Source organism: Anolis sagrei, chromosome 2 (assembly GCF_037176765.1).
Source record: "Anolis sagrei isolate rAnoSag1 chromosome 2, rAnoSag1.mat, whole genome shotgun sequence".
Lineage (NCBI taxonomy): Eukaryota > Metazoa > Chordata > Lepidosauria > Squamata > Dactyloidae > Anolis > Anolis sagrei.
The window spans coordinates 2328730-2355937 of NC_090022.1; the positions used below are offsets into that span (position 1 = coordinate 2328730).

The 27208-nt window shown below is 47.5% G+C and overlaps 1 protein-coding gene and 1 pseudogene across 1 annotated transcript in view; one reads left to right on the forward strand and one right to left on the reverse strand.

The window, feature by feature from the left end:
• Nucleotides 1–3576: 3576 nt before the first annotated feature.
• Nucleotides 3577–18978, reverse strand: LOC132766201 (zinc finger protein 850-like; annotated as a pseudogene).
• Nucleotides 18979–19554: 576 nt separating this feature from the next.
• Nucleotides 19555–27208, forward strand: part of LOC132766306 (uncharacterized) — a 39265-nt gene continuing 31611 nt past the window's right edge. Inside the window, exons 1-4 of the mRNA XM_067465617.1 lie at nucleotides 19555–19668; nucleotides 21260–21532; nucleotides 23291–23566; nucleotides 26484–26614. Of these exons, the coding sequence (XP_067321718.1) occupies nucleotides 19611–19668; nucleotides 21260–21532; nucleotides 23291–23566; nucleotides 26484–26614 (738 nt within the window). The 5' untranslated portion in view covers nucleotides 19555–19610. The remainder of the gene's footprint in view (nucleotides 19669–21259; nucleotides 21533–23290; nucleotides 23567–26483; nucleotides 26615–27208) is intronic.

Genomic DNA, 27208 nt, shown 5'->3' on the forward strand with positions numbered 1-27208 from the left:
TGTTTACATCCACACTGCTCTCTGGATGTATTTATTTATTTATTACTTCACTTATATACCGCAATTCTCAGCCAATGGCGACTCATTGCGGTGTACAACATGGAAAAACAGGTGCAAAAATACAACATACAAAAATAATACACAGTACATCATTATCAAAACATCATTATTATCAAAACATCTCATCAAAAACATCAATGTAACTCCAAGCGATTCCGAGTCGTCTCATCGTCAAGATCACAATCCAATATCATTTCCGTTGTTCCATTCCTATGGTCGAATTACCCGTCATTGCACTACTATTCAAAGCCTTCTCAAACAACCAGGTCTTTAACTTCCTGCGGAATATCAACAGGGAGGGGGCTAGCCTGATGTCTACGGGAAGGGTGTTCCACAACCGAGGAGCCACCACCGAGAAGGCCCTATCTCGTCCCCGCCAGCCATGCCTGTGACGCAGGCGGGATCGAGAGCAGGGCCTCCCCGGAAGATCTCAAAGTCCTCGTGGGCTCATAGGCCGAGAGGCGGTCAGTTAGGTATCTTGGGATGTAGGTGAACTACAACTCCCAAACTCAAGGTCAATGCCCACCAAACCCTTCTAGTGTTTTCTGTTGGTCATGGGAGTCCTGTGTGCCACGTTTGGTTCAATTCCATAATTGGTGGAGTTCAGAATGCTTTTTGATTGTAAGTAAACTATAAATCCCAGCAACTACAACTCCTAAATGATAAAATCATAACTTTTTGAGTGATGGTCACTGGTTCATTTCCTGATGGATCTGGAACACACTTTGGGGGTGCCGGGAGTTGTGGTCCCCGAGAAATCAGTCTCCCGAGACCTGAAGGCAAAGGCTTTCTTCCTCGTGGCATCTAGAATATATGTTTGTGTCTTCATCCCTGGAGACAAGGATCAAGGATATATTAACCCAATGTCCAAAATGCAGGAAGGTTTGATTGGTTTTATAGGTAAAGGTAAAGGTTTTCCCCTGACATTAAGTCCAGTCATGTCTGACTCTGGGGTGTGGCGCTCATCTCCATTTCTAAGCCGAAGAGCCAGCGTTGTCCGTAGATACCTCCAAGGTCATGTGGCCGGCATGACTGCATGGAGCGCCGTTACCTTCCCGTTGGAGCGGTACCTATTGATCTACTCACATTTGCATGTTTTCGAACTGCTAGGTTGGCAGAAGCTAGGGCTGACAGCGGAAGCTCACGCCGCTCCCCGGAATCGAACCTGCGACCTTTCGATCAACAAGCTCAGCAGCTCAGTGCTTTAACCCACTGCGCCACCGGGGGCTCCTTGTTATATAAAGGGTTTATTATAAAATGAATTATTTACAGTTTACATGAAGCTGTTGGGAGAGATCATGCGGATTTTCAGAGCACGATGTCACCTGTACGCAGATGACGTTCAACTCTACTACTCTTTCCCACCTACTGCTAAGGAGGCTGTTTAGGTCCTGAACCAGTGCTTGGCAGTTGTGCCAGACTGGATGAGGGCAAACAAATTGAAACTGAATCCATACAAGGCAGAGGTCCTTCAGGCCAAACAGAGCATAGGGTTACAGCTTGTGCTGGATGGGGTTGCACTCCCTCTGAAAGTGCACCTTTCACTTTCAGAGGGAGTGATCCTAGATGCTTCGTTGAGTCGGGAACCCCAGGTCTTGGCAGTGGCCAGGGGAGCTTTTGCACAATTAAAACTTGTGCGCCAGTTGCGCCCGTACCTAGGGACGTCTGACTTGGCTCCAGTGGTCCACGCTCTTGTCACATCCCAAATAGATTCCTGCAATGCACTCCATGTTGGGTTGCCTTTGAAGACTGTTCGGAAGCTTCAAATAGTCCAACGGGCAGCAGCTAGATTGCTCGCCAGTCTGCGACCGAGCACAATTCAAAGTGCTGGTTTTAGCCTATAAAGTCCTGAAGTTTTTCTGTGGGAAAAAAAATATGGGAGCTGGAGTCCAAAGAAATAACTTTGATGTAATAACGCAGGAATCTTTATTACATTTTGGACATTGTTATGCATGTGCGATTCAAAAAAATGGTTCTAAACTGTGTTCAAAAGTAGGGGGCCCTGGCGCTTTGATTCTAAAGTCACTTCCGAATTTTTCCAATAAAAAAATTTAAAACTTTCAAAAAGTTCAGACATGCAGACATGCATGCACAATAGGGGAAAAACAACACAATGTGGGGGAAACTTCAGGAGCTTCTCTCTCCTTCATTTTTTGAACTATCCTGATGAAACTTGCCACAGTGTATTGTCGAAGGCTTTCATGGCTGGAATCACTGGGTTGTTGTAGGTTTTTCCGGGCTATATGGCCATGTTCTGGAGGCAATTTTTCTCCTGACGTTTCGCCTGCATCTATGGCAAGCATCCTCAGAGGTAGTGAGGTCTGTTGGAAGTAGGAAAAATGGGTTTATATATCTGTGGAATGACCAGGGTGGGGCAAAGGACTTTTGTCTGCTGGGGCTAGATGTGAATGTTTCAATTGACCACCTTGATTAGCATTCAATGGCTTGGAAGTGCCTGGGGGAAATCCCTTGTTGAGAGTGATTTTATGTGTCTGTTTGTTTCCCCTCTGTTGTTTTGCTGTTGTGATTTTTGAGTTTTTTTTTAATACTGGTAGCCAGATTTTGTTCATTTTCATGGTTTCTTCCTTTCTGTTGAAATTGTCCACATGCTTGTGGATTTCAATGGCTTCTCTGTGTAGTCTGACATGGTGGTTGTGAGAGTGGCCCAGCACTTCTGCGTTCTCAAATAAAATGCTGTGTCCAGGTTGGTTCATCAGGTGCTCTGCTATGGCTGACTTCTCTGGTTGGAGTAGTTTGCAGTGCCTTTCATGTTCCTTGATGCATGTCTGGGCAATGCTGCGTTTGGTGGTCCCTCTGTAGACTTGTCCACAGCTGCATGGTACACGGTAGACTCCTGCAGAGGTGCTCTGCTATGGCTGATTTCTCTGAACCAACCTGGACACAGCATATTATTTGAGTTGTCATCATTCTTTGTCTTCCATTCTCTGCAGTGCTGTGAGAAGTGCTATGTATCCTATTCCTTCCTTCCTTATTTCCTTTATTCCTTCCTTCTTTTTTCCACCCCATTCCTTCCTTTTTCCCTTCTATCCTTCCTTTTTCCACCCCCTTCCTTCTTCCTTCCTTCGTTCTTTCCTTTATTCCTTCCTTCTTTTTTCCACCCCATTCCTTCCTTTTTTCCTTCCTTCCTTTTTCCACCCCTTCCTTCCTTCTGCCCTTCCTTCTTTTTTCCACCCCCTTCCTTCCTTCGTTCTTTCCTTTTTTCCTTCCTTCCTTTTTCCACCCCCTTCCTTTTTTCCTCATTCTTTGTCACCATTCTTTATCTCCCATTCTCTGCAGTTAGGGAGATGTGCTGTGTATCCTAATGGACCCTTTGCCAAAGGTGGGGATTAAACAGTATAAAATATAAAGCAACAGATATCTATGTATCAATGTATAAGTGTTAAGTTGTTAAATAATTAAATCCATTATAACACTGAATTACACTATGCATATATTATATACAGAGAGAGTTGCACACCAGGGCTGGAGTAGGCACCTTTGAAGCCGTAAACATGCTCTTTAATAATCAAAGCAATTTATTGAAGATTAATACAGCAATAGTCAAAAAAGGTAAAAAGCATTCCAATAGAGAAAAGGTAATGTCCACAAAATCAGCAAATAACCCAAATCCAAGTTAGGAGACAAATCAGTTCCAAAAATCCAAGAAGCAAATCCATAGGAAGGAAGTCTTTCTTTTCCAAAGGTGGCAAAGGCAAAAGTCCCTTGAAGAAACAGGAGCCAACTTGAATCAAACAATCTAAATGCAGTAGCTTGAAATCACAAACATCATCTTACAATAATCTCAGCATGAGCATGAATACAGGGCAAGATTATACATGATTCTCCGCATGAACAAGCAAGCATGAAGCAGGCATGAAAACCAAATGTTGGACTTACTGAAGAGTATAGACTCACAGGCCCCATATTTACTCAGAAAGCCATGGAAAAAGCATTCCCTTTCCCTTGGGAAACCTCTCCCTGACCCTTTTTTTCTCTTAATCTTTTAGACTGTCTTCTGCCCCCTTCCAGGTGGCGATGTTGATTGATTTGACTTCTCCTATCAAAGAGTGCCCCGGAGTGTGGTGGAGGCTCCTTCTTTCATAGAATCATTGAATCAAAGAGTTGGAAGAGACCTCATGGGCCATCCAGTCCAACCCCATTCTGCCAAGAAGCAGGAATATTGCATTCAAATCACCCCTGACAGATGGCCATCCAGCCTCTGTTTAAAAGCTTCCAAAGAAGGAGCCTCCACCACACTCCGGGGCAGAGAGTTCCACTGCTGAACGGCTCTCACAGTCAGGAAGTTTTTCCTCATGTTCAGATGGAATCTCTTCTCTTGAAGTTTGAAGCCATTGTTTCGCGTCCTAGACTCCAAGGAAGCAGAAATCAAGCTTGCTCCCTCCTCCTCCCTGTGGCTTCCTCTCACATATTTATACATGGCTATCATATCTCCTCTCAGCCTTCTCTTCTTCAGGGTAAACATGTCCAGCTCCTTAAGCCACTCCTCATAGGGCTTGTTCTCCAGACCCTTGATCATTTTAGTCGCCCTCCTCTGGACACATTCCAGCTTGTCAAAATCTCTCTTGAATTGTGGTGCCCAGAATTGGACACAATATTCCAGGTGTGGTCTAAACAAAGTAGAATAGAGGGGTAGCATTACTTCCCTAGATCTAGACAATATGCTCCTCTTGATGCAGGCCAAAATCCCATTGGCTTTTTTTGCCACCACATCACATTGTTGGCTCATGTTTAACTTGTTGTCCACGAGGACTCCAAGATCTTTTTCACACGTACTGCTCTCGAGCCAGGCATTGTCCCCCATTCTGTATCTTTGCATTTCATTTTTTCTGCCAAAGTGGAGTATCTTGCATTTGTCACTGTTAAACTTCATTTTGTTAGTTTTGGCCAATCATCTCTCTAATCTGTGAAGATCGTTTTGAATTCTGCTCCTGTCCTCTGGAGTATTGGCTATCCCTCCCAATTTGGTATCGTCTGCAAACTTGATGATCATGCCTTCTAGCCCTTCATCTAAGTCATTAATAAAGATGTTGAACAGGACCGGGCCCAGGACGGAACCCTGCGGCACTCCGCTCGTCACTTCTTTCCAAGATGAAGAGGAAGCATTGGGTGGGTCCTTTGATGGGAATGTGGATTTTCACTGCTCTTTCCTGGTTCTATGCATTTATATGGCTTCTTTGCTATATGGCTCCTTTGAAAGGAATGTAGATTGTTACTCTGAACGAAACTTTCTCCACCTTCTACGCATTTCTATGGCTTCTGTCCTGTGTGAGTCATTTGGTGGGTACGCAGACTTTTACTCTGACTGAAGCTCTTTCCACATTCCAAGCATTTATGTGGCTTCTCCCCTGTGTGGGTCCTTTGATGGGAACGTAGATGGCAACTCTGACTGAAGCTCTTTCCACATTCCATGCATTTATATGGCTTCTCCCCTGTGTGGATCCTTTGATGGGACCGTAGATGGCCACTCTGAATGAAGCTCTTTCCGCATTCCATGCATATATGTGGCTTCTCCCCTGTGTGGGTCCTTTGATGGGAACGTAGAGTGCCAACCTGGCTGAAGCTTTCTCCACAGTCCATGCATTTATGTGGCTTCTGCCCTGTGTGGGTCCTTTGATGGATACTCAGACTTGAACTGTGACTGAAGCTCTTTCCACATTCCATGCAGTTATGTGGCTTCTCCCCTGTGTGCTTTCTTTGATGGGTACGTAGACCATCACTGCGACTGAAGCTTTCGCCACATTCTCTGCATTTATGTGGCTTCTCCCCTGTGTGCGTACTTTGATGGGAACGCAGATGTCCACTCTGACTGAAGCTTTCTCCACATTCCATACATTTATGTGGCTTCTCTCCTGTGTGTGTCCTGTGATGGACACGCAGACTCTGACTGTGACTGAAGCTCTTTCCACATTCCATGCATTTATATGGCTTCTCCCCTGTGTGGGTTTTTTGATGGGAATGTAGTTCGTTAACATGATAGAAGCTCTTTCCACATTCCATGCATTTATGTAGTTTCTCCCCTGTGTGCTTCCTTTGATGGTAATTTAGATGGTCACTGCGACTGAAGCTTTCTCCACATTCCACGCATTTATATGGCTTCTCCCCTGTGTGGGTCCTTTGATGGATACGTAGCTTGTTACTCTGACTGAAGCTTTTTCCACAGTCCATGCATTTATGTGGCTTCTCTCCTGTGTGTGTCCTTTGATGGGTACGCAGACCGTTACTGCGACTGAAGCTCTTTCCACATTCCATGCATTCATATGGCTTCTCCCCTGTGTGGGTCTTTTGATGGGAACGTAGACTGCCACTGCGACTGAAGCTTTCTCCACATTCTATGCATTTATATGGCTTCTCCCCTGTGTGGTTCCTTTCATGGGAACGTAGACTGCTACTGTGACTGAAGCTTTCTCCACATTGCATGCATTTATATGGCTTTTCCCCTGTGTGGGTCATTTGATGGGAACGCAAATGTCTACTGAGACTGAAGCTTTCTCCACATTCCATGCATTTATGTGGCTTCTCCCCTGTGTGCTTCCTTTGATGCAAACGTAGAATATTACTGCGACTGAAACTTTCTCCACATTCCATGCATTTATATGGCTTCTCCCCTGTGTGGGTCCTTTGATGGGACTGTAGACTGTCCTTGCGACTGAAGCTTTCTCCACATTCCATGCATTTATATGGCTTCTCCCCTGTGTGGGTCCTTTGATGGAAACGTAGAGTGCCATTGTGACTAAAGCTTTCTCCACATTCCATGCATTTATATGGCTTTTCCCCTGTGTGGGTCCTTTGATGGGACCGTAGACTGTCACTGCGATTGAAGCTTTCTCCACATTCCGTGCATTTATATGGCTTCTCCCCTGTGTGAGTCTTTTGATGGTTACGCAGATTCTGACTGTGTCTGAAGCTCTTTCCACATTCCATGCATTGATATGGCTTCTCCCCTGTGTGGGTTCTTTGATGGGTACGTAGATCGTTACCAAGGCAGAAGCTTTTTCCACATTCCATGCATTTATGTGGCTTCTCCCCTGTGTGGGTCTTTTGATGGGAATGCAGATTTCCATTCTGACTGAAGCTTTTTCCACATACCGTGCATTTATATGGTTTCTCCCCTGTGTGGGTCCGTTCATGAACAGTAAGAGAAGTTTTTATATCAAATTGTTTTCCACATTCCATGCACTGATATAACTTCTCCCCTGCATCTATTCTAGAATTGGGAGATAGAGGTCTTGCCATTCTTTTACATGTATAATTCAAATATTATGCCAGGGATTCACAGATATAACCTCCTGAACAGCAAAGTTCTTGTAGTGTTTTAGCCTTCTACTCGCTTTCCCGAGTCTCTCTTTTTTCAGAACAATGTTATTTCCACACGTTAAATGCACAGATATGTAGCTTGAAATATATTTTTCTACTACTTATTTTTTCTTGTTGTCATTGCTGTGTATCTTGAAGTCACTTTGGATTTACAGCACTTCTCGGGCAAAGCTCTCACAAGGTGTTCTTTGCAGAATTGTACAGAAGTTACCTGCCAGACAAATGAGAGGAAAATCTCTTCAGAAGTTGAACAGAGAAAATCTCATGGAACACAAAGAGGAAGTCTAGTGCTGTAGCAAACCAAGAGGAAGAGGGAAAGTGCCCATTGCCTGGTGACAAATACTTTAACGCATGCCCAACGACATATAATCCCTCCTCAGGTACAAAGTGGATGGTGCCCAAAAATGTCTGTGTATGGAAAGTGTTTAGGGGGAAGCCTTTACAATTCTCAGCCAGAGAGGTCCTGGGCCTCTCTAAACTACAAACTCTAGAATCCTGCAGGAAACAGACACAGGATTTCAAAGGGGACACATAGTATTTGAAGACGGCCTGGAAATTACAACTCGTCCAATGTGCAGCAGCCAGATTAATAACTGGGGCAAATTACAGGGAGTGGTCAACCCTCCCCCCCCCCCCCCCCCCCCCCCAGTTTCAGGAACTTCACTTCATTTTCCGGTCCCAATTCAAGGTGCAGGTTATCACCTACAAAGCCCTAAACGTTCTGGGACCCGCCTACCTTCGTGACCAAATCTCTCACCATGACCCAGCCCGAGCTCTTCGATCTTTGGCGCAGGCCCTCCTTTAGCCGCTGTCATTATCACAGGCCCGTCTTGTGGGTACAAGGGAGAGAGCCTTGCCTCTGTGGCCCCCCAACTCTGGAACTCATTGCCCCCACTTTAGAAACGTTGGAGAGAGATCTCACAACCTGGGTTTTTCCGTTGCGCTTTTGGAGAGTAGCCATATAACCATACACAGTTACTCCTCCTCAACGTTTTGTTCCTAGAGTACATCCCCCCGCCCCCGCTTGTATGAAGGCCTATTTCTACGACCTCCATTCCTTTACGAGCGCCTCCTTCACAAATAATCTGATCCATTCCTATCTCACTCTGAATTTTTAGTATATTATCTTGCACATGCGGCCTGCGCATTGTCCGTAATTGTGAATGATTTTGATATATTTTATATTATTTACTGTATTCATATGTTTTTTATATTTCACTGTGTTGTTGTGTTTTGGTTTTATTTTATTGTAATATGCTGTTGGACTTAGCCTCATGTAAGCCACCCCGAGTCCCCATTGGGGAGATGGAGGCAAGGTATTAAATAAAGATTATTATTATTATTATTATTATTATTATTATTATTATTATTATTCTCCTATGTGGAAGGCCAGATGCTAAGTCTTCTGAGGTTAAAGGGATTCTTCCTCCATGAGGCTTTTTGAGCCTTCTCCTTTCGAGTCTATCCCCCCCCCCCCTCCTTTCTTTGCAGGCCCCTCTGCCCTCCTCTTCCTGCCTCCAGAAGGTATTGACATAGAATCATAGAATCAAAGAGTTGGAAGAGACCTCCTGGGCCATCCAGTCCAACCCCATTCTGCCAAGAAGCAGGAATATTGCATTCAAATCACCCCTGACAGATGGCCATCCAGCCTCTGTTTAAAAGCTTCCAAAGAAGGAGCCTCCACCACACTCCGGGGCAGAGAGTTCCACTGCTGAACGGCTCTCACAGTCAGGAAGTTCTTCCTCGTGTTCAGATGGAATCTCCTCTCTTGTAGTTTGAAGCCATTGTTCCATTGCGTCCTAGTCTCCAGGGAAGCAGAAGACAAGCTTGCTCCCTCCTCCCTGTGGCTTCCTCTGACATATTTATACATGGCTATCATATCAGCTCTCAGCCTTCTCTTCTTCAGGCTAAACATACCCAGCTCCTTAAGCCGCTCCTCATAGGGCTTGTTCTCCAGACCCTTGATCATTTTAGTCGCCCTCCTCTGGACACATTCCAGCTTGTCAATATCTCCCTTCAATTGTGGTGCCCAGAATTGGACACAATATTCCAGGTAAAGTGGTCTAACCAAAGCGGAATAGAGCATGGGGAGCAGGACTTCCCTAGATCTAGACACTAGGCTCCTATTGATGCAGGACAAAATCCCATTGGCTTTTTTTGCCACCACATCACATTGTTGGCTCATGTTTAACTTGTTGTCCACGAAGACTCCCAAGATCTTTTTCACACATACTGCTCTCAAGCCAGGCATCCCCCGTTGTATATCTTTGCATGGGGGACAATGCCTGGCTTGAGAGCAGTACGTGTGAAAAAGATCTTGGGAGTCCTCGTGGACAACAAGTTAAACATGAGCCAGGAATGTGCCAACATCCTTCCCACCCTTGTATTGCTCATGAGTGGGGAGCAGTGGATGTGTTGCAGTCACGCCAGGCTTCACATATTACCTCCAGCTCCGCAGTGTGATGTGTCTGTTTGAAAAATGTGTTTCTTAAAAACATTAGCTTGTTTAATGTATTGTCGAAGGCTTTCATGGCCGGAATTTCTCCTGACGTTTCGCCTGCATCTATGGCAAGCATCCTCAGAGGTAGTGAGGTCTGTTGGAAGTAGGAAAAAGGGTTTATATATCTGTGGAAAGACCAGGGTGGGACAAAGGACCTTTGTCTGCTGCAGCCAGGTGTGAATGTTTCAGCTGACAAGGTAGTTGTGAGAGTGGTCCAGCATTTCTGTGTTCTCAAATGATATGCTGTATCCAGGTTGGTTCATCAGGTGCTCTGCTATGGCACTGCAGGCTACTTCAACCAGAGAAGTCAGCCATAGCAGAGCACACGATGAACTAACCTGGACACAGCATATCATTTGAAAACACAGAATTGCTGGACCACTCTCACAACCACCATGTCAGACTACACAGAGAAGCCATTGAAATACACAAGCATGTGGACAATTTCAACAGAAAGGAAGAATCCATGAAAATGAACAAAATCTGGCTACCAGTATTAAAAAATTCAAAAATTACAACAGCAAAACAACAGAGAGTAAACAATCAGGCACATCAAATCACTCTCAACAAAAGATTCCCCCCAGGCACTTCCAAGCCATTAAATGCTAATCAAAGTGGTCAGCTGAAACATTCACACCTAGCTCCAGCAGACAAAGGTCCTTTGTATCACCTTGGTCATTCCACAGATATATAAACCCATTTTTCCTACTTCCAACAGACCTCACTACCTCTGAGGATGCTTGCCATAGATGCAGGCGAAACGTCAGGAGAAAAATTGCCTCCAGAACATGGCCATATAGCCCGGAAAACCTACAACAACCCATCAGCTTGTTTTTCCGAAATACAATTGTTTAGGTTTTACTATTTAAGCTGTTCTTATTAATGGTTTATGAGTTGTAATTCATTTGAAAGGAAAGGGATGAGAATGTAGACCTGGAGACTGGAGTTGCACCAACCTCTGCACCAGGTGGGCTTTGGAGAGGAGGGCATCCCATCATGGGGAGACCGCAGAAGGGAAGGCCCTCTTAGTTTCCATTGGTGATTATATTTATACACACTTCATTTCCATGGAACATTGTTTTTGCATTCACCCTTTCTTTTTATACATCCTTTTCTTATAAAAAAAAGGGAAAAGATCTCAGGGACTCACATGTCTTTACACTAATGCACAGAGCATGGGAAATAAACAAGAAGAAATCAAACTTTTAGCACAACACCACAAATATGTATGCGGATGATGTTCAGCTCTATCACTCCTTTTCACCTGATGCTAAGGAGGCTGTGCAAGTCCTGAACCAGTGCTTGGCCGCTGTGACGGTCTGGATGAGGGTGAACAAATTGAATCCAGACATCCGTAGGGATACCAAGGTGCTTGTTTGTAAGGCTATTGTTCTCCCAATTCTGCTCTATGCCTGCGAAACATGGACTGTCTACAGGCGTCACATGCAACTCCTGGAACGATTCCATAAGCTCTGCTTCTGGAAAATCCTGCAAATCTCTTGGGAAGACAGGTGGACAAACGTCAGCGTGCTGGAAGAAGCAAAGACCACCAGCATTGAAACAATGGTCTTCTGCCATCAACTCCGCTGGACCGGCCACATTGTCTGGATGCCCGATCACCGTCTCCCAAAGCAGTTCCGCAAGAGCGGAAAACGGAATGTTGGTGGACAGGAAAAGATATTTAAAGATGGGCTCAAAGCCAACCTTAAAATCTCTAGCATAGACACTGAGAACTGGGAAGCCATGGCCCTTCAGCGCTCCAGCTGGAGGTCAGCTGTGACCAGCAGTGCTGCAGAATTTGAAGAGGCACGAATGGAGGGTGAAAGAGAGAATCGTGCCAGGAGGAAGGCGTGTCAAGCCAAGCCCGACAGAGACCGCCTTCCACCTGGAAACCAATGCCCTCACTGCAGAAGAAGATGCAGGTCAAGAATCAGGCTCCACAGCCACCTACAAACTCACAAGAATTCTGATCCTGGAAGACTATCCTACTCGGCCAACGAGGGATCGCCTAAGTAAGTAAGTAAGTATTATTTCATATCCAAAGTATTGCATAAATTAGTATAAAACCGACAAAAATAGAAGGCGTGCAGGCAGCTAAATATCTTTTGACCAAAAACGGGCAACAGCAAAGTCATTGTCTGTAGCCTCCAACAATTCCTCCTCTGTACATGAGGCAGGGCAAAGTGGACAAGCATGTGGGGTTGTCTGTTCTCCTCCAATCACACAAGGTGTGAGATTGTTTTAGGTAGTGCCATTTTGCCACAATTTTGATTTGCCCACTCCACTTCTGAGTCTATTCAGGGACTTCCAAGTTGTCCATTCTTGGTTTGACCCTGGAGGAAGACCTTCGTTTCGGGGGGGGGGGGGGGGTGGTGGTCATCCAGTTGGGATTTCCTGGTTGAGCTGCCCAGAGGGATACCCTTGCTGTTGCTGGGGGGACGCCAAGAGGAGTGGTAGTTCTCATAAAGCTTTTCCTTGATTTGAGTCTACTGGGAGGAGATGGTGGGAATTGCAGTACTTTCAGTCACTTCCTGAAACCACTGCAACCCACACCAATGACTGGTCAAGAGCAAACTTGGCACACAGAGCCCCCGTGACCCACTCTATATCTGGGTGGGGTTTGTGGGCCAATGGACCATGGAGGATGGGACTTGCAGTAGCTTCACTCACTTCCTAAGACCATTGCGACCCACATCTATGACTGATCAAGACCTAACTTGGCACCCTGAGCCCCCATGACCCATTCTACATTTTGGTGCGATTTGGAGGAGGATGGACCATGGAGGTGAACCCAGCCAACTGGATCTAAACTACACTTGGAGAACAGACAAACAATGCCTTTCTCTAATCACCCGGGCAGCGCCAGGCCCCTTAAGCTAGAGAACTACCACTCGCATGACTGCATAGGATGCCATTACCTTCCCGCAGAAACGGTACCTATTGAGCTACTCACATTTGCATGTATTCAAACGGCCTGGGTGGCAGAAGCTGGGGCTAGCAGCTGGAGCTCATCCTGTTCCCCAGATTCGAATCACCATCCTTTTGGTCAGCAAGTTCAGCAGCTCAGCGGTGTAACCTGCTGCTCTAATTCTTAGAAACCAAAGGCGAAACACCAGGTGCGAGTTCCAGACTCATCATTCCAACTGCCTGGATGTGGGCCTGAGGGGAGAGAGAGAGAGGCCCTGATTTTCATCTATGCTGATGATCATGCCATCACCGCTCAAGCAGGGAGCTTTGAGATGGTTGAACAGAAGCTCTCCGAAGCTCTAGGTGCTCTTACTGCCTATTACAGGAAAAACCAGCTGATCCTCAACCCATCCAAAACCACAGACATGTGCCTTTCACCTTAAGAACAGGCAAGCATCCGAGCTCTGAGGATCACCTGGGAAGGAATCCCACTGGAGCATTGCAGCACACCCAAATACCTGGGAGTCACTCTGGACCGTGCTCTGACCTACAAGAAACACGGCCTGAACATCAAGCAAAAAATGGACACTAAAACAATATCATATGAAAGCTGACTGGCACAACCTGGGGATCACAACCAGACACAGTGAAGACATCTGCCCTTGCGCTATGCTACTTTGCTGCTGCGTATGCACGCCCAGTGTGGAACACATCTCACCACGCTAAAACAGTGGATGTGGCTCTTAATGAGACATGCCGCATCATCACGGGGTGTCTGCGCCCCACACCACTGGAGAAATTACACTGCTTAGCCGGTATTGCACACCTGACATCCGCTGGGAAGTGGCAGCCAATAGTGAAAGGACCAAGGCAGAGACATCTCCAGCTCATACCCTGTTTGGGTATCAGCCAGCACATCAACGATTTAAATCAAAAATAATCTTCTAAGATCTACAGAGACACTCGCTGGAACACCCCAGCAAGCGAGAGTCCAAAAGTGGCAGGCTCAAACCCAGAACCTCAACCAATGGCTGATACCAAATGAGAGACTCCCCCCTGGGCACACAGAGGACTGGGTGACCTGGAAGGCGCTGAACAGACTGCGCTCTGGCACCACGAGATGAAGAGCCAACCTCAAGAAATGGGGCCACAAAGTGGAATCCACGACATGCGAGTGGGGAGAAGAGCAAACCACAGACCACCTGCTGCCATGCAACCTGAGCCCTGCCACATGCACAAGGGAGGACCTTCTTGCGGCAACACCAGAGGCACTCCAAGTGGCCAGATACTGGTCAAAGGACATTTAATAGAATACCAAGCTTGCAAACTTTGTGTTTTGTTTGTTTGTTAAAAAATGCAATGCAACTGTTTGGTCTGCTCCTGACACGATAAAGAAATAAAGTAGGATTACTGCGTTTTGATGCCACTCCAACTGCCATGCAGCAATATCATTCAAACCTGGGATTCATAGTTCTGCCTTCTCTGGTGCCAAGCTACACATTCCAGGATTGAATGACATTGCAGGGCAGTTGAAGTGATGTGAAGGCCCTGGCATCAGGCTTGGGGGTGCTGGGAGTTGGAGTCCCAGAGAAGGGACTCTCCAACAGCCTGAAGGAAAGCCTCTCTTCCTCACGGCATCTATGTAAATAAAAATGTAATGTTCGTTTGTGGGATTAACGGAACTCAAAAACCACTGGGCAAATTGACACCAAGTTTGGACACAAGACACCTTTAAGGCCAATGAGTGACCATCACTCATAATAACACAGTAGAGGGGACTTAAAAAGCCAAAAACCAAAAAAAAAACAAAAAACCATGCACGCACAAAACCACAAACACATGTATATACACACATATGCATACATACAAAACATACACAGAAAGGAGGAAGGAAGGAAGGAAGGAAGGAAGGGTAGAAAAGGAAGGAGGGAGGGAGGGAGGGAAGGAGAGAAAGAAAGAAAGAAAGGTAGATAAGGAAGGAGGGAGAGAAAGAGGGAGAGAAGAAGGGAAAGAAGGAGGGAAGGTGAGAAGGAAGGAAAGAAAGAAGGGTAGAGAAGGAAGGAAGGAGAGAAGGAGACAGAGAAAGAGGGAAGGAGAGAAGAAAAGGAAAGAAGGGTAGAGAAGGTAGGAAGGAAGGAGAGAAGGAGGGAAGGAAGGAAAGAAGGGTAGAAAAAAGGGAGAGAAGGAGGAAGAGAAGGGAAAGAAGGAGGGAAGGAGAGAAGGTAGGAAAGAAAGAAGGGTAGAGAAGGAAGGAGGGAGAGAAAGAAGGAAGGAGAGAAGGAAAGGAAGAAGGAGAGGAAGAAGGAAGGAGAGAAAGAAGGAAAGAAAGAAAGATAGAGAAGGAAGAAAGGGAAGTTGGGAGAGAAAGAGGGAAGGAGAGAAGAAAAGGAAAGAAAGAAGGGTAGAGAAGGTAGGAAGGAAGGAGAGAAGGAAGGAAGGAGAGAAGGAGGGAGAGAAAGAAGGAAAGAAAGAAGGATAGAGAAGGAAGGAAGGAGAGAAGAAGGGAAGGAAGGAAAGAAAGAAGGGTAGAGAAGGAAGGAAGGAGAGAAGAAGGGAAAGAAGGAGGGAAGGAGAGAAAGAAAGAAAGGTAGATAAGGAGGGAGAGAAAGAGGGAGAGGAGAGAAAGAAGGAAGGAGAGAAGGAAGGAAAGAAGGGTAGAGAAGGTAGGAAGGAAGGAGAGAAGGAGGGAAGGAAATAAAGGAAAGGAAGAAGGGTAGAGAAGGAAGGAAGGAAATAAAGAAGGAAGGAAAGAAGGAGAGAAGGAAAGAGAGAAGGGAAAGGAGGGAAGGAGAGAAAGAAAGGTAGATAAGGAGCGAGAGAAAGAGGGAAGGAAGGAAAGAGAAGGGTAGAAGAAGGAAGGAGAGAGGGAGGGAGAGAAAGAAGGAAGGAAAGAAAGAAGGGTAGAGAATGTAGGAAGAAAGGAGAGAATGAAAGAAAGAAGGAAAGAAAGAAGAGTAGAGAAGGAAGGAAAGAAGGAAGGAAAGAAGGAGGGAGAGAAGGGAAAGAAGGAGAAAGAAGGAAGGGTAGAGAAAGAAGGAAGGAAGGAAGAGGAGGGAGAGAAAGAGGAGAAAGGGGGAAAGAAGGAGGGAAGGAGGGAAGGAGAAGGAAATAAAGGTAGAGAAGGAAGGAAAGAAGGAGGGAGAGAAAGAGGGAAAGTAGAAGGGAAAGGAGGGAAGGAGAGAAAGAAGGAAGGAGAGGAGGGAGAGAATGAAATAAAAAAGTGAAAGAGACAAGGAAGGATGGAACCAAAGAGCAAAGGAGGCAAGGAAAGAAACAGGTAGAGAAGGAAGAAAGAAGGGAAAGAAAAAGAGGGAAGGAAGGAAAGAGGCAGGGAAGGTTGGCCACAGCAATGCATGGCGGGTACAACAATATTTGCTGGAAAACAAACTCGGCCAAGAGTACAAGGTCCAACAAATTCCTCGCTTGCCTTGCAGACAGTTTCATGGTCCAGAAGGTAGAAGAGGCAACAAGGGGATTGGCTACTCTTGATCTCATCCTAACAAATGCGGAGGACCTGATCGATGCGGTCGAAGTGGTAGGATCCTTAGGGGCAAGTGACCATGTGCTCCTGCAATTTGAGGTACAAAGGAAGGCCGAAACTAAGACAAGTCAAACCCGCATTTTGGACTTTAGGAGAGCTGATTTCCAAAAAATGAAGGAAACGCTGAGCAGCATTCCGTGGACACAGATACTAAAAGACAAGGGAGTTACGGATGGATGGGAATTTCTCAAGAGTGAAATACTCAAGGCGCAATTGCAAACCGTGCCAACAAAGAGGAAAAATAGGACAAGTGCAAAGAAGCCAGAATGGATGTCCAAAGAACTTCTAACTGTGCTAAGACACAAAAGAGACATGCACAAGAAGTGGAAAAAGGGAGAAATCACCAAAGAAGAATTCAAACAAATAGCCAACACCTGGAGGGAAAAGGTCCGCAAGGCTAAAGCAAAAAACGAGCTCAGACTTGCCAGGGACATTAAAAACAATAAAAAGGGCTTCTATTCTTATGTCAGTAGAAAAAGGAAAAACAAGGAGGCGATAGGACCTCTTCGAGGAGAAGATGGGGCAATGCTGACAGGGGACAGGGAAAAGGCAGAACTACTTAATGCCTTCTTTGCCTCGGTCTTCTCACAAAAAGAGAGTCTTCAACCTCAGCAAGATGGAGTGGATGAGGGATTGGAGGACATCCAACCCCAAATTGGGAAAGAAGTCGTCCAGGAATACCTGGCCGCTCTTAATGAGTTCAAGTCCCCAGGGCCAGATCAACTACACCCAAGAGTATTGAAGGAACTAGCGGAAGTCATTTCGGAACCATTGGCAACCATCTTTGAGAGTTCTTGGGGAACGGGAGAAGTTCCAGCAGATTGGAGGAGGGCCAATGTGGTCCCAATCTTCAAGAAGGGAAAAAAGGACGACCCAAACAACTACCGTCCGGTCAGCCTCACGTCGATACCGGGCAAGATTCTGGAAAAGATTGTTAAGGAAGCGGTCTGCAAACTCTTAGAAACAAATGCGGTCATCGCTAATAGTCAACATGGATTTATCAAAAACAAGTCATGCCAGACTAATCTGATCTCTTTCTTCGATAGAGCTACAAGCTGGGTAGATGCGGGGAATGCCGTGGATGTAGCGTACCTGGATTTCAGGAAGGCCTTCTTTGACAAGGTCCCCCATGACCTTCTGGCAAGGAAACTAGTCCAATGTGGGCGAGGCAAAACTACGGTGAGGTGGATCTGTAATTGGTTAAGTGGACGAACACAGAGAGTGCTCACTAATGCTTCCTCTTCATCCTGGAAAGAAGTGACGAGTGGAGTGCCACAAGCAGGGTTCCGTCCTGGGCCCGGTCCTGTTCAACATCTTTATTAATGACTTAGATGAAGGGCTAGAAGGCAGGATCATCAAGTTTGCAGATGATACCAAATTGGGAGGGATAGCCAATAGTCCAGAGGACAGGAGCAGAATTCAAAACGATCTTGACAGATTAGAGAGATGATGGGCCAAAACTAACAAAATGAAGTTCAACAGTGACAAATGCAAGATACTCCACTTTGGCAGAAAAAATGAAATGCAAAGATACAGAATGGGGGACGCCTGGCTCGAGAGCAGTACGTGTGAAAAAGATCTTGGCGTCCTCGTGGACAGCAAGTTAAACATGAGCCAACAATGTGATGTGGCGGCAAAAAAAGCCAATGGGATTTTGGCCTGCATCAAGAGGAGCATAGTGTCTAGATCTAGGGAAGTCATGCTCCCCATCCTCTATTCCGCTTTGGTTAGACCACATCTGGAATATTGTGTCCAATTCTGGGCACCACAATTCAAGAGAGATATTGACAAGCTGGAATGTGTCCAGAGGAGGGCGACTCAAATGATCAAGGGTCTGGAGAACAAGCCCTATGAGGAGCGGCTTAGGGAACTGGGCATGTTTAGCCTGAAGAAGAGAAGGCTGAGAGGAGATATGATAGCCATGTATAAATATGTGAGAGGAAGCCACAGGGAGGAGGAGGGAGCAAGCTTGTTTTCTGCTTCCTTGGAGACTAGGACGCAATGGAACAATGGCTTCAAACTACAAGAGAGGAGATTCCATCTGAACATGAGGAAGAACTTCCTGACTGTGAGAGCCGTTCAGCAGTGGAACTCTCTGCCCCGGAGTGTGGTGGAGGCTCCTTCTTTGGAAGCTTTTAAGCAGAGGCTGGATGGCCATCTGTCAGGGGTGATTTGAATGCAATATTCCTGCTTCTTGGCAGAATGGGGTTGGACTGGATGATTGCCCAGGAGTCTCTTCCAACTCTATGATTCTATGATTCCTAAATATCCATGTGTGTGTGGAAAGGAGCAGGGATGACCTGCCTGCCCTGGCTTGAGGGTGTTCTGCTCACTTGGAATGGCAGGCTGCCGATTAGTTTCCAAGCAAAGCAGAAGGTGTTGGTCTCAACCTTAAAAGCCATGGGCGCCTCCAAAGTCATGAGGTCACTGGTAGGATTGCATGGAGTGCCCTTCCCTTCCCGCCAAAGCGGTACCTATTGATCTACTCACATCAGCATGTTTTCGAACTGCTAGGTTGGCAGGAGCTGGGGCGAACAACCCCAAGGGATCCACAACGAGGCCGGAAGAATGGCGCCGCACCCAGAGGTGGGCACTCAGCGTGGCTGCCCTCTCCTCCGGAAGTGAGCTCAGAGGGAAGCGCGTCACCCTTCTCCTCCTCCCCTCCCGAGCACTTCCTCCTGCCTCCCTCCCGCTCACTCTACTTCCGCCCGGCTTAAAGATGGCGGCCGCAGGGCAGGCGCCCTAAGGAAGGCGGGGCTTAGCGTTAAAGGAACAGGACTATCACTGGAAAGGCTTTGGGTTGTTGTAGGTTTTTTCGGGCTGTATGGCCATGTTCTAGAGGCATTCTCTCCTGACGTTTCGCCTGCATCTAGGGCAAACATCCTCAGAGGTTGTGAGGTCTGTTGGAAATAGGAAAAAGGGGTTTAAATATCCCTGTGGAATAATGTCCAGGGTGGGAGAAAGAACTCTTGTCTGTTGGAGATAGGTGTGAATGCAGCAATTGACCAGCTTGATTAGCATTTAAGTAAGTAAGCAAGCATTGCCAAAGAAAGACAGACACAAGCGAGGAAGTCAATCGATTCACAGGAACAAAGAGATTTGGAAAATCCAGAATTGAGCAACAGCCTCATGACTTCTGAGAAATCCCCGGGCAAACTCTGCCTAGCAACTGACGTCACCGAGTCCGCCGGCTCTAATTCTATTGGTTAAAAAAGGTCCTCCCCGGCCAATCAGATTCCTTCCGCGTTTCCTGTCTTGGCTGGCTGGATGAGTCCTGTTTCTGGGTTGTTTTTGCTCCTTTTGGGAGCCATAGTTTCCACCTGCGGTGAGTTTTAATTCGGATCCAGGCTGAGAAGGGGATCATTGGGATGGGTCAGGTTGCAGAAAAGTGGGAAGGCTTGGAAAAGTTGCTTTTTTGGGAAGGGCAGAATCCAGTAGACTGGCTCACAGCAAAATGCAGTGTTGTCTATGGAAGAATGCAGGAAGTTCAGGGTTGCATCTACACTGCCCACTTAATGCGGGTTGATGCCCTTGAACTGCCATGACTCCTTGCTTTGGAGTCCTGGGATGATGTGCATTTCTCCAACACACTTTGGTCAGACCTTGTAAGACTACAAACCCCATGATTCCATAGGAGAAGGAGACACAACATATATATGTGTGTGTGTGTGTGTGTATATATATATATATGTATGTATATGTATATGTATATGTATGTACATACACACACATATATATTTACAGTATTTGTACACCGCTTTTCTCTATAATGTATTATGTTACATTAATATATTATATTTTTATATTATATATATATATAAATAAAATAAAATAAATTATATATAGATAGATAGATATCATTATTATATAATATTTATTTATTTATATAAATGCGTTGTTTATATTTATATAAATTTATATAAATTGCCGCCAAATCTGGCCACTTAGACACCTACTAACCCAAGGTGTGACCATCACTCAAAACATTTTGATTTTGTCATTTGGGAGTTGGAGTTGCTGGGATGTATAGTTCACCAACAATCAAAGAGCATTCTGAACTCCACCCATGATGGAATTGAACCCAACTTGGCACACAGGACTCCCATGACCAACAGAAAATACTGGAAGGGTTTGGTTGGCATTGACCTTGAGTATGGGAGTTGTAGTTCACCTACATCCAGAGAGCACTGTGGACTCAAACAATGATAGATCTGGACCAAACTTGGCATGAATGCTCAATATGCTCAAATGTGAACACTGGTGGAGTTTGGGGAAAATAGACCTTGACACTTGGGAGTTGTAGTTGGTGGGATTTATAGTTCACCTACAATCATTCTGAACCCCACCAATGATAAAATTGAGCCAGACTTCTTACAGAGAGACCTCCATGGCCAACAGAAAATACTGTGCTTTGCCCTGATCATCTTGGGCCTGGGAAACTCATAGAGGTGGGTCTCATAGACTAGGGGCAGCCACTGAGAAGGCCCCGTCTCTTTCATCCCATTGCATGTCCCTTTAAAGGTGGCAGGGCTGGGATAAGGCTCTGCACTGATTGTCTTGGGCCTGGGAAGCTCATAGAGGTGGGTTTCATAGACTAGGGGCTGCCACTGAGAAGGCCCCGTCTCTTTCATCCCATTGCATGTCCCTTTAAAGGTGGCAGGGTTGGAATAAGGCTCTGCCCTGATCGTCTTGGGCCTGGGAAGCTCATAGAGGTGGGTTTCATAGACTAGGGGCAGCCACTGAGAAGGCCCCGTCTCTTTCATCCCTGCAAACTGTGCCTATCAAGGACTAAACTCACCTTTCCTAAGGAATGTAGTGTTTGGGCCATGAGATTGCCCGAGATCATCCAGTCTGATTATTGTTGTGATTCTTGTGTTGTTCCTGCTAAGTCTGCCCCCTTTTTTCTCCCACCCCAGCTCTTTCTGGTCGGAGCCATCGTTTGCATTATTTCTTCACGGGGGTTTCTGAGCCCGGCGGGGGGCTGCCCCACTTCAGCATCGTGGGCTACTTGGATGATGAGCAGTTTGTTCGCTATGACAGCGAGACGAGGAGGGATCTGCCACGGTCCTCCTGGATCCAGAAAATGGAGGAACACGATGCCCAATACTGGGACTGGCAGACGCAGCTCTCACGGAGCTGGGAGCTTTACTTCCGAGTCAGCCTCTGGACCCGCTTCAACCACAGCCGCGGTGAGTGGAAGCATGAGTGGTGGGGGTCAGTAAATCACCCTGTCCTGCATTAAAGGCTTGGGGAGAGTTGCTTTTGGTATAGAAAAGAACTGTGTGACGGTGTGTCTGGCCCCACTTGTATGTAAATATATAGTTGAATTGCTTGGTTATCTACAGCTTTCTATCAGTGTTGTTTGGCATCAGTTGAATTGCTCCCCCAGCTTGACTCCACCCCTTTCTAGGGAGGAGGGCAGTGCTTTCTTTTTCATTCCACCATCAAACAACTCAACAGATGGACGTGAGAAAGGCTTGGCTCTAAGCCCTCAGTCAAGTCATCTCTTATCACCAATTCTTAAGTTCGTACTCTTAAGATTCATGCTTCATGCCCAGTTCACCCTGGACGACGTTGAGGGATCTTAAGCGCCTTCAAACCAGTCCTTTGGCATCAAGAGGAAGACTTTGTGCCTTCAAATATAGGTCATTGGACTGGGGTTGTGAATGTTCCGACTTTCACAGCCATTAAGAAAGAGGGAACTTGGAAAGCCTCTCAGCTGGAAAACTCCTTGTAAACAATAAAGACTATTTCGAGTTATCTATAATGTCTTGATCCTTGAGAGTTTCAGTTCTCTAAAGAAGGGCAAGAAGCAATCCCTTGGGTAAAAGATGCCACGTCCATGTTTCTGAGTTGCCTTCGGGCTGACATGGGCGGAATAGAAATAGCATAAACAAATAATAAATAAATAGTAAGGAGGATGAGTTGCAGCAGGATCAGGAGCTCCCAGAGGAAGAGGAAGAGATGGCCATCCAGTCTCTGTTTAAAAGTTTCCAAAACAGGAGATTCCACCAGGCTCTGAGGCAGCGGGTTGACAGGGGTGAGCCAAGCTGGGTTTAGAGTCCACTTAGCAAAGTCAAGCTAGAGGAATACAGAGTTAGGTCAGGAATAAACAACAGCCAAGGTCCGAAAAGCTGAGCATCCAAAAAGTCAGGGTTCAATCAAGGAGCTGCATTTTCTGGTCCCAATTCAAGGTGCAGGTTATCACCTACAAAGCCCTGGACAGTTTGGGACCCACCTACCTTCGTGACCGCATCCCCTCCTACGAACCTGCGCGATCCCTTTGATTTTTGGGGAGGTGCTCCTCTCACTCCTGCCACTGTCACAAGCACGGCTCATGGGGACGAGAGAGAGGGCCTTCTCCGTGGTGGCCCCTCGGCTCTGGAACTCACTCCCCAGGGAGATTAGGCAAGCTCCCATCCTGGCAGCGTATAGGAAAAGTTTAAAAGTTTAAGATAATCTGCAGAGGCCCTGCTCTCAGTCCCGCCTTCATCACAAGTACGCTTGGCAGGGATGAGAGACAGGGCCTTCTCAGTGGTGTCCCCTCGGCTATGGAATGCCCTCCCTAGGGGGATTGCGACATCGATGACCCATACTTTGTTTTTTAACACAATTGTGAGGTCTGTAGTATTATGCTCCAAAATTCTGTCTAAATCCGGAAGTCCCAGAGGAGTTTGGCGTGTTCATTCTCTGTAACTCTTTCCAGCTTGTGATCCCACCAGCTCTTTGTTGTATTTGTGGTGCAGGTTCCAATGAATCATCTGAGCAAGGGTGTTATCCCTCTGCTTGGAGTCTGTCTGCGCAATCTTCTTGCAGCAGCTGAGGATGTGATCTATTGTTTCATCTGCTTCCTTGCAGAATCTACACTTGGGATCTGTTGTCGACTTATTATTATTATTATTATTATTATTATTATTACTATTATTATGTTTTTATCATTCCTCCAGGGCATCACACCTGGCAGTGGATGCACGGCTGCGAAGTGAGTGCGGACGGCCGCAAAGGGGGGCTTTCCCAGTTCGGCTACGACGGGAGGGACTTCCTCAGCCTGGACAAGGAGACCCTCACCTGGACGGCCTCCAACCCCAAGGCCCAGGTGACCAAGCGGAAGTGGGAGGCGGACCGCGTCTGGACCCAGGGGCGCAAGACCTTCCTGGAGGAGGACTGCATTGATTGGCTGCACAAGTACCTCAATTATGGGAAGGAGACGCTGCTCCGGAAAGGTGAGGAACCGAGAAAGGAAGGGGAGCCCATACAAGCCTTAATACAGGGAGCACCCAAGTTATGAATTTTTATCCTTTACAATTTTAGTTTGTAAATTGCCTAGAGCAGTGGTTCTCAACCTTTCTAATGCCGTGACCCCTAAATACAGTTCTTCATGTTGTGGTGACCCCCAACCATAAAATTATTTTCATTGCTACTTCAAAATTGTAATGTCGCTCCTGTTATTAATTGTAATGTCAATATCTGATATGCAGGTTGTATATGTCAATATCTGATATGCAGGCCCAAATTTGAATACTGCTGGGGTTGGGGGGGAGATTCTGTCATTTGGGAGTTGTAGTTGATGGGATTTATAGTTCACCTACAATCAAAGTGCATTCAGAACTCCACTAATGATGAAATTGAACTAAACTTGGCATACAGAACTCCATTACAAATAGAAAATACTGAAAGGATTTGATGGGAATTGAGTTTTGGAGTTGTAGTTCACCTACATCCAGAGAGCACTGTGGACTCAAACCATGATAAATCTGGGCCAAACTTGGCATGGATGCTCATTATGGCCAAACGTGAACAGTGGTGGAGTTTGGTGAAAATAGACCTTGACATTTGGGAGCTATACTTGCTGGGATTTAGAATTCAACTGCAATCAAAGACATTCTGAACCCCACCAATGATAAAATTGAGCCAAACTTACCACACAGACGCCCCGTGGTCAACAGATGGTCCTGCGACCAGCTCAGGGATCCCAACAACGGCGAAAAGGGGAGGCGAGCGAGGAGGCTTGGCGCGACGCCAAATGGAGAATGGCAAAAGCGGCAGGCGGGCGAGGAGGCTTGGTGCAAGGCTAGGCCTCACGCCGGGTCCCCCTCGCCCGCCTCTCGCCCTCGCCGAATGGCGAAAGCGGGAGGCGGGCGAGGAGGCTTGGCGCAACGCTAGGCCTCACGCCGGGTCTCCCTCGCCCGCCTCTCGCCCTCGCCGAATGGCGAAAGCGGGAGGCGGGCGAGGAGGCTTGGCGCAACGCTAGGCCTCACGCCGGGTCTCCCTCGCCCGCCTCTCGCCCTCGCCGAATGGCGAAAGCGGGAGGCGGGCGAGGAGGCTTGGCGCAACGCTAGGCCTCACGCCGGGTCTCCCTCGCCCGCCTCTCGCCCTCGCCGAATGGCGAAAGCGGGAGGCGGGCGAGGAGGCTTGGCGCGACGCTAGGCCTCACGCCGGGTCCCTCTCGCCCGCCTCTCGCCCTCGCCGAATGGCGAAAGCGGGAGGCGGGCGAGGAGGCTTGGCGCAACGCTAGGCCTCACGCCGGGTCTCCCTCGCCCGCCTCTCGCCCTCGCCGAATGGCGAAAGCGGGAGGCGGGCGAGGAGGCTTGGCGCAACGCTAGGCCTCACGCCGGGTCTCCCTCGCCCGCCTCTCGCCCTCGCCGAATGGCGAAAGCGGGAGGCGGGCGAGGAGGCTTGGCGCAACGCTAGGCTTCACGCTGGGTCCCTCTCGCCCGCCTCTCGCCCTCGCCGAATGGCGAAAGCGGGAGGCGGGCGAGGAGGCTTGGCGCAACGCTAGGCCTCACGCCGGGTCTCCCTCGCCCGCCTCTCGCCCTCGCCGAATGGCGAAAGCGGGAGGCGGGCGAGGAGGCTTGGCGCAACGCTAGGCCTCACGCCGGGTCTCCCTCGCCCGCCTCTCGCCCTCGCCGAATGGCGAAAGCGGGAGGCGGGCGAGGAGGCTTGGCGCGACGCTAGGCTTCACGCCGGGTCCCTCTCGCCCGCCTCTCGCCCTCGCCGAATGGCGAAAGCGGGAGGCGGGCGAGGAGGCTTGGCGCAACGCTAGGCCTCACGCCGGGTCTCCCTCGCCCGCCTCTCACCCTCGCCGAATTGCGAAAGCGGGAGGCGGGCGAAGAGGCTTGGCACGACTCTAGGCCTCACGCCGGGTCCCCCTCGCCCGCCTCTCGCCCTCTCCGAATGGGAGTTTGCGGCAGGCGAAGTAGCCCTCACCTGGCCTGCGCCCTTGGGGCGGGGCCAACGGAGGTGACCTCGCGACCCCTCCAAAATGGCCAGGCGACCCCCAGGTTGAGAACCGCTGGCCTAGAGCATCTTGGATGGAGGGCAATTAATAAGTAATTAAATGATGATGATGAACAAGAGAAGTTCTGTATGTCTGTTCTTAAGTTGAATTTGTATGTAATTTGGAACAGGGACACACACACACACACATATGAAGGGTTAACACCTCTGTGGGGATTGTTTTGCTATCTAAAGTGTTCCCTCGCTACTTGAGGTTTGCTTTTTGCGGACTCTCTGTTTCGCGGTTTTTCTCCTCCCTCCTTCTCTCTCCCCTCCTTTCCCTCTGTTTTGCCCTCCTCACTTTTGCCTACTGAACCAGAGCTTTGAAAGGACAACACTAAAGGAATCAGTGTACATCTACACTGAAGAATTAATGCAGTTTGGTGCCACTTTAACTACCATGGCTCAGTGCTGTTGATTCCTGGGAACTGCACTTTGGTGAGTCTCCGGCACTCTTTGGCAGAGAAGGATAACTTTTAATTTGCATGATCCCCTAGCATTGAGCCATGGAGGTTAAAGTGGTGTCAAACTGCATTAATTCTGCAGTGTAGGTGCACTCAAAGTGGAAAGTCACAACAGGGTAGCAACATTCTAGACCTAATACAATGTCGTTAATCACCTCATATCTGTAATCCTTAGCCACAATGGCTCAAGATCTGGAAGCCATGAATCCTTCTAAGGACCAGATGAAGGAACTGAGGGTGTTTATCTTGGTGAAGAGATGGGCACACAAGAGCCACGCGGAAATATCTCCTCCTTTGGAGGTTTAGAAATAAGTCCATCTGTCGGGAGGGCTTTAATTGGCTGGCAGGAAGGGTTGACCGGATTATCCTTGGGGACAACTCTGTGGTTCTCTTTTCCCAGAGCCTCCAGTGGTGAAGGTGACGCGAAAGGCCAGCTACGGAGACCTGGAGACCCTTCTGTGTCGGGCCCATGGCTTCTACCCAAAGGAGATCGACATCACCTGGAGGATGGAGGGGAACGTCATGGAACAGGTTCTGGCCTTTTCATCGTTGTTCTAGGTCTTTTTAATGGTGTTACATTTTATCTGGATACTACCCAGCATTGTCTAGTTGTCGTTGGGACCACCGTAACCCTACTTTCTCCCTTCTCCAGCTCTTAGAAGAAGGTCTCTGACACGATGTCCATGGGAACCCCTAGCAACTCCTTGACACTGGTCTCTTTGTGGCTCTTTGTGTCCTTCCTCCATTTCCCTCAAACACCATCTCTTCTCTTCCTCTTTCCTTCCCTCTTTCCCTTTCCCTTCCCTCTCTCTCTTCCTTCCCTCCCTCTTTTCCTTCCCTTCCTTTTCACCTTCCCTTTCATCTCCCTTTTCCTTCCCTTCCCTTCCTCTTTTCCTTTCCTTCTCTTCCACTTCCCTCTCTTTCCCTTCACTTCCCTTCGCCTCTCTCTTTTCCTGCCCTTTCCTTTCACTTTCCCTTCCCTCTCTCTTTTCTTTCTGCCCCCTCTTCCCTTCCCTCTCTCCTTCCCTCTCCTCTTCCCTCTCTCTTCTTTCCCTTTCCTTTCACTTTCCCTTCCCTCTCTTTCCTTTCCCTTCCCTCTCCCCTTCCCTCTCCCATTCACTTCCC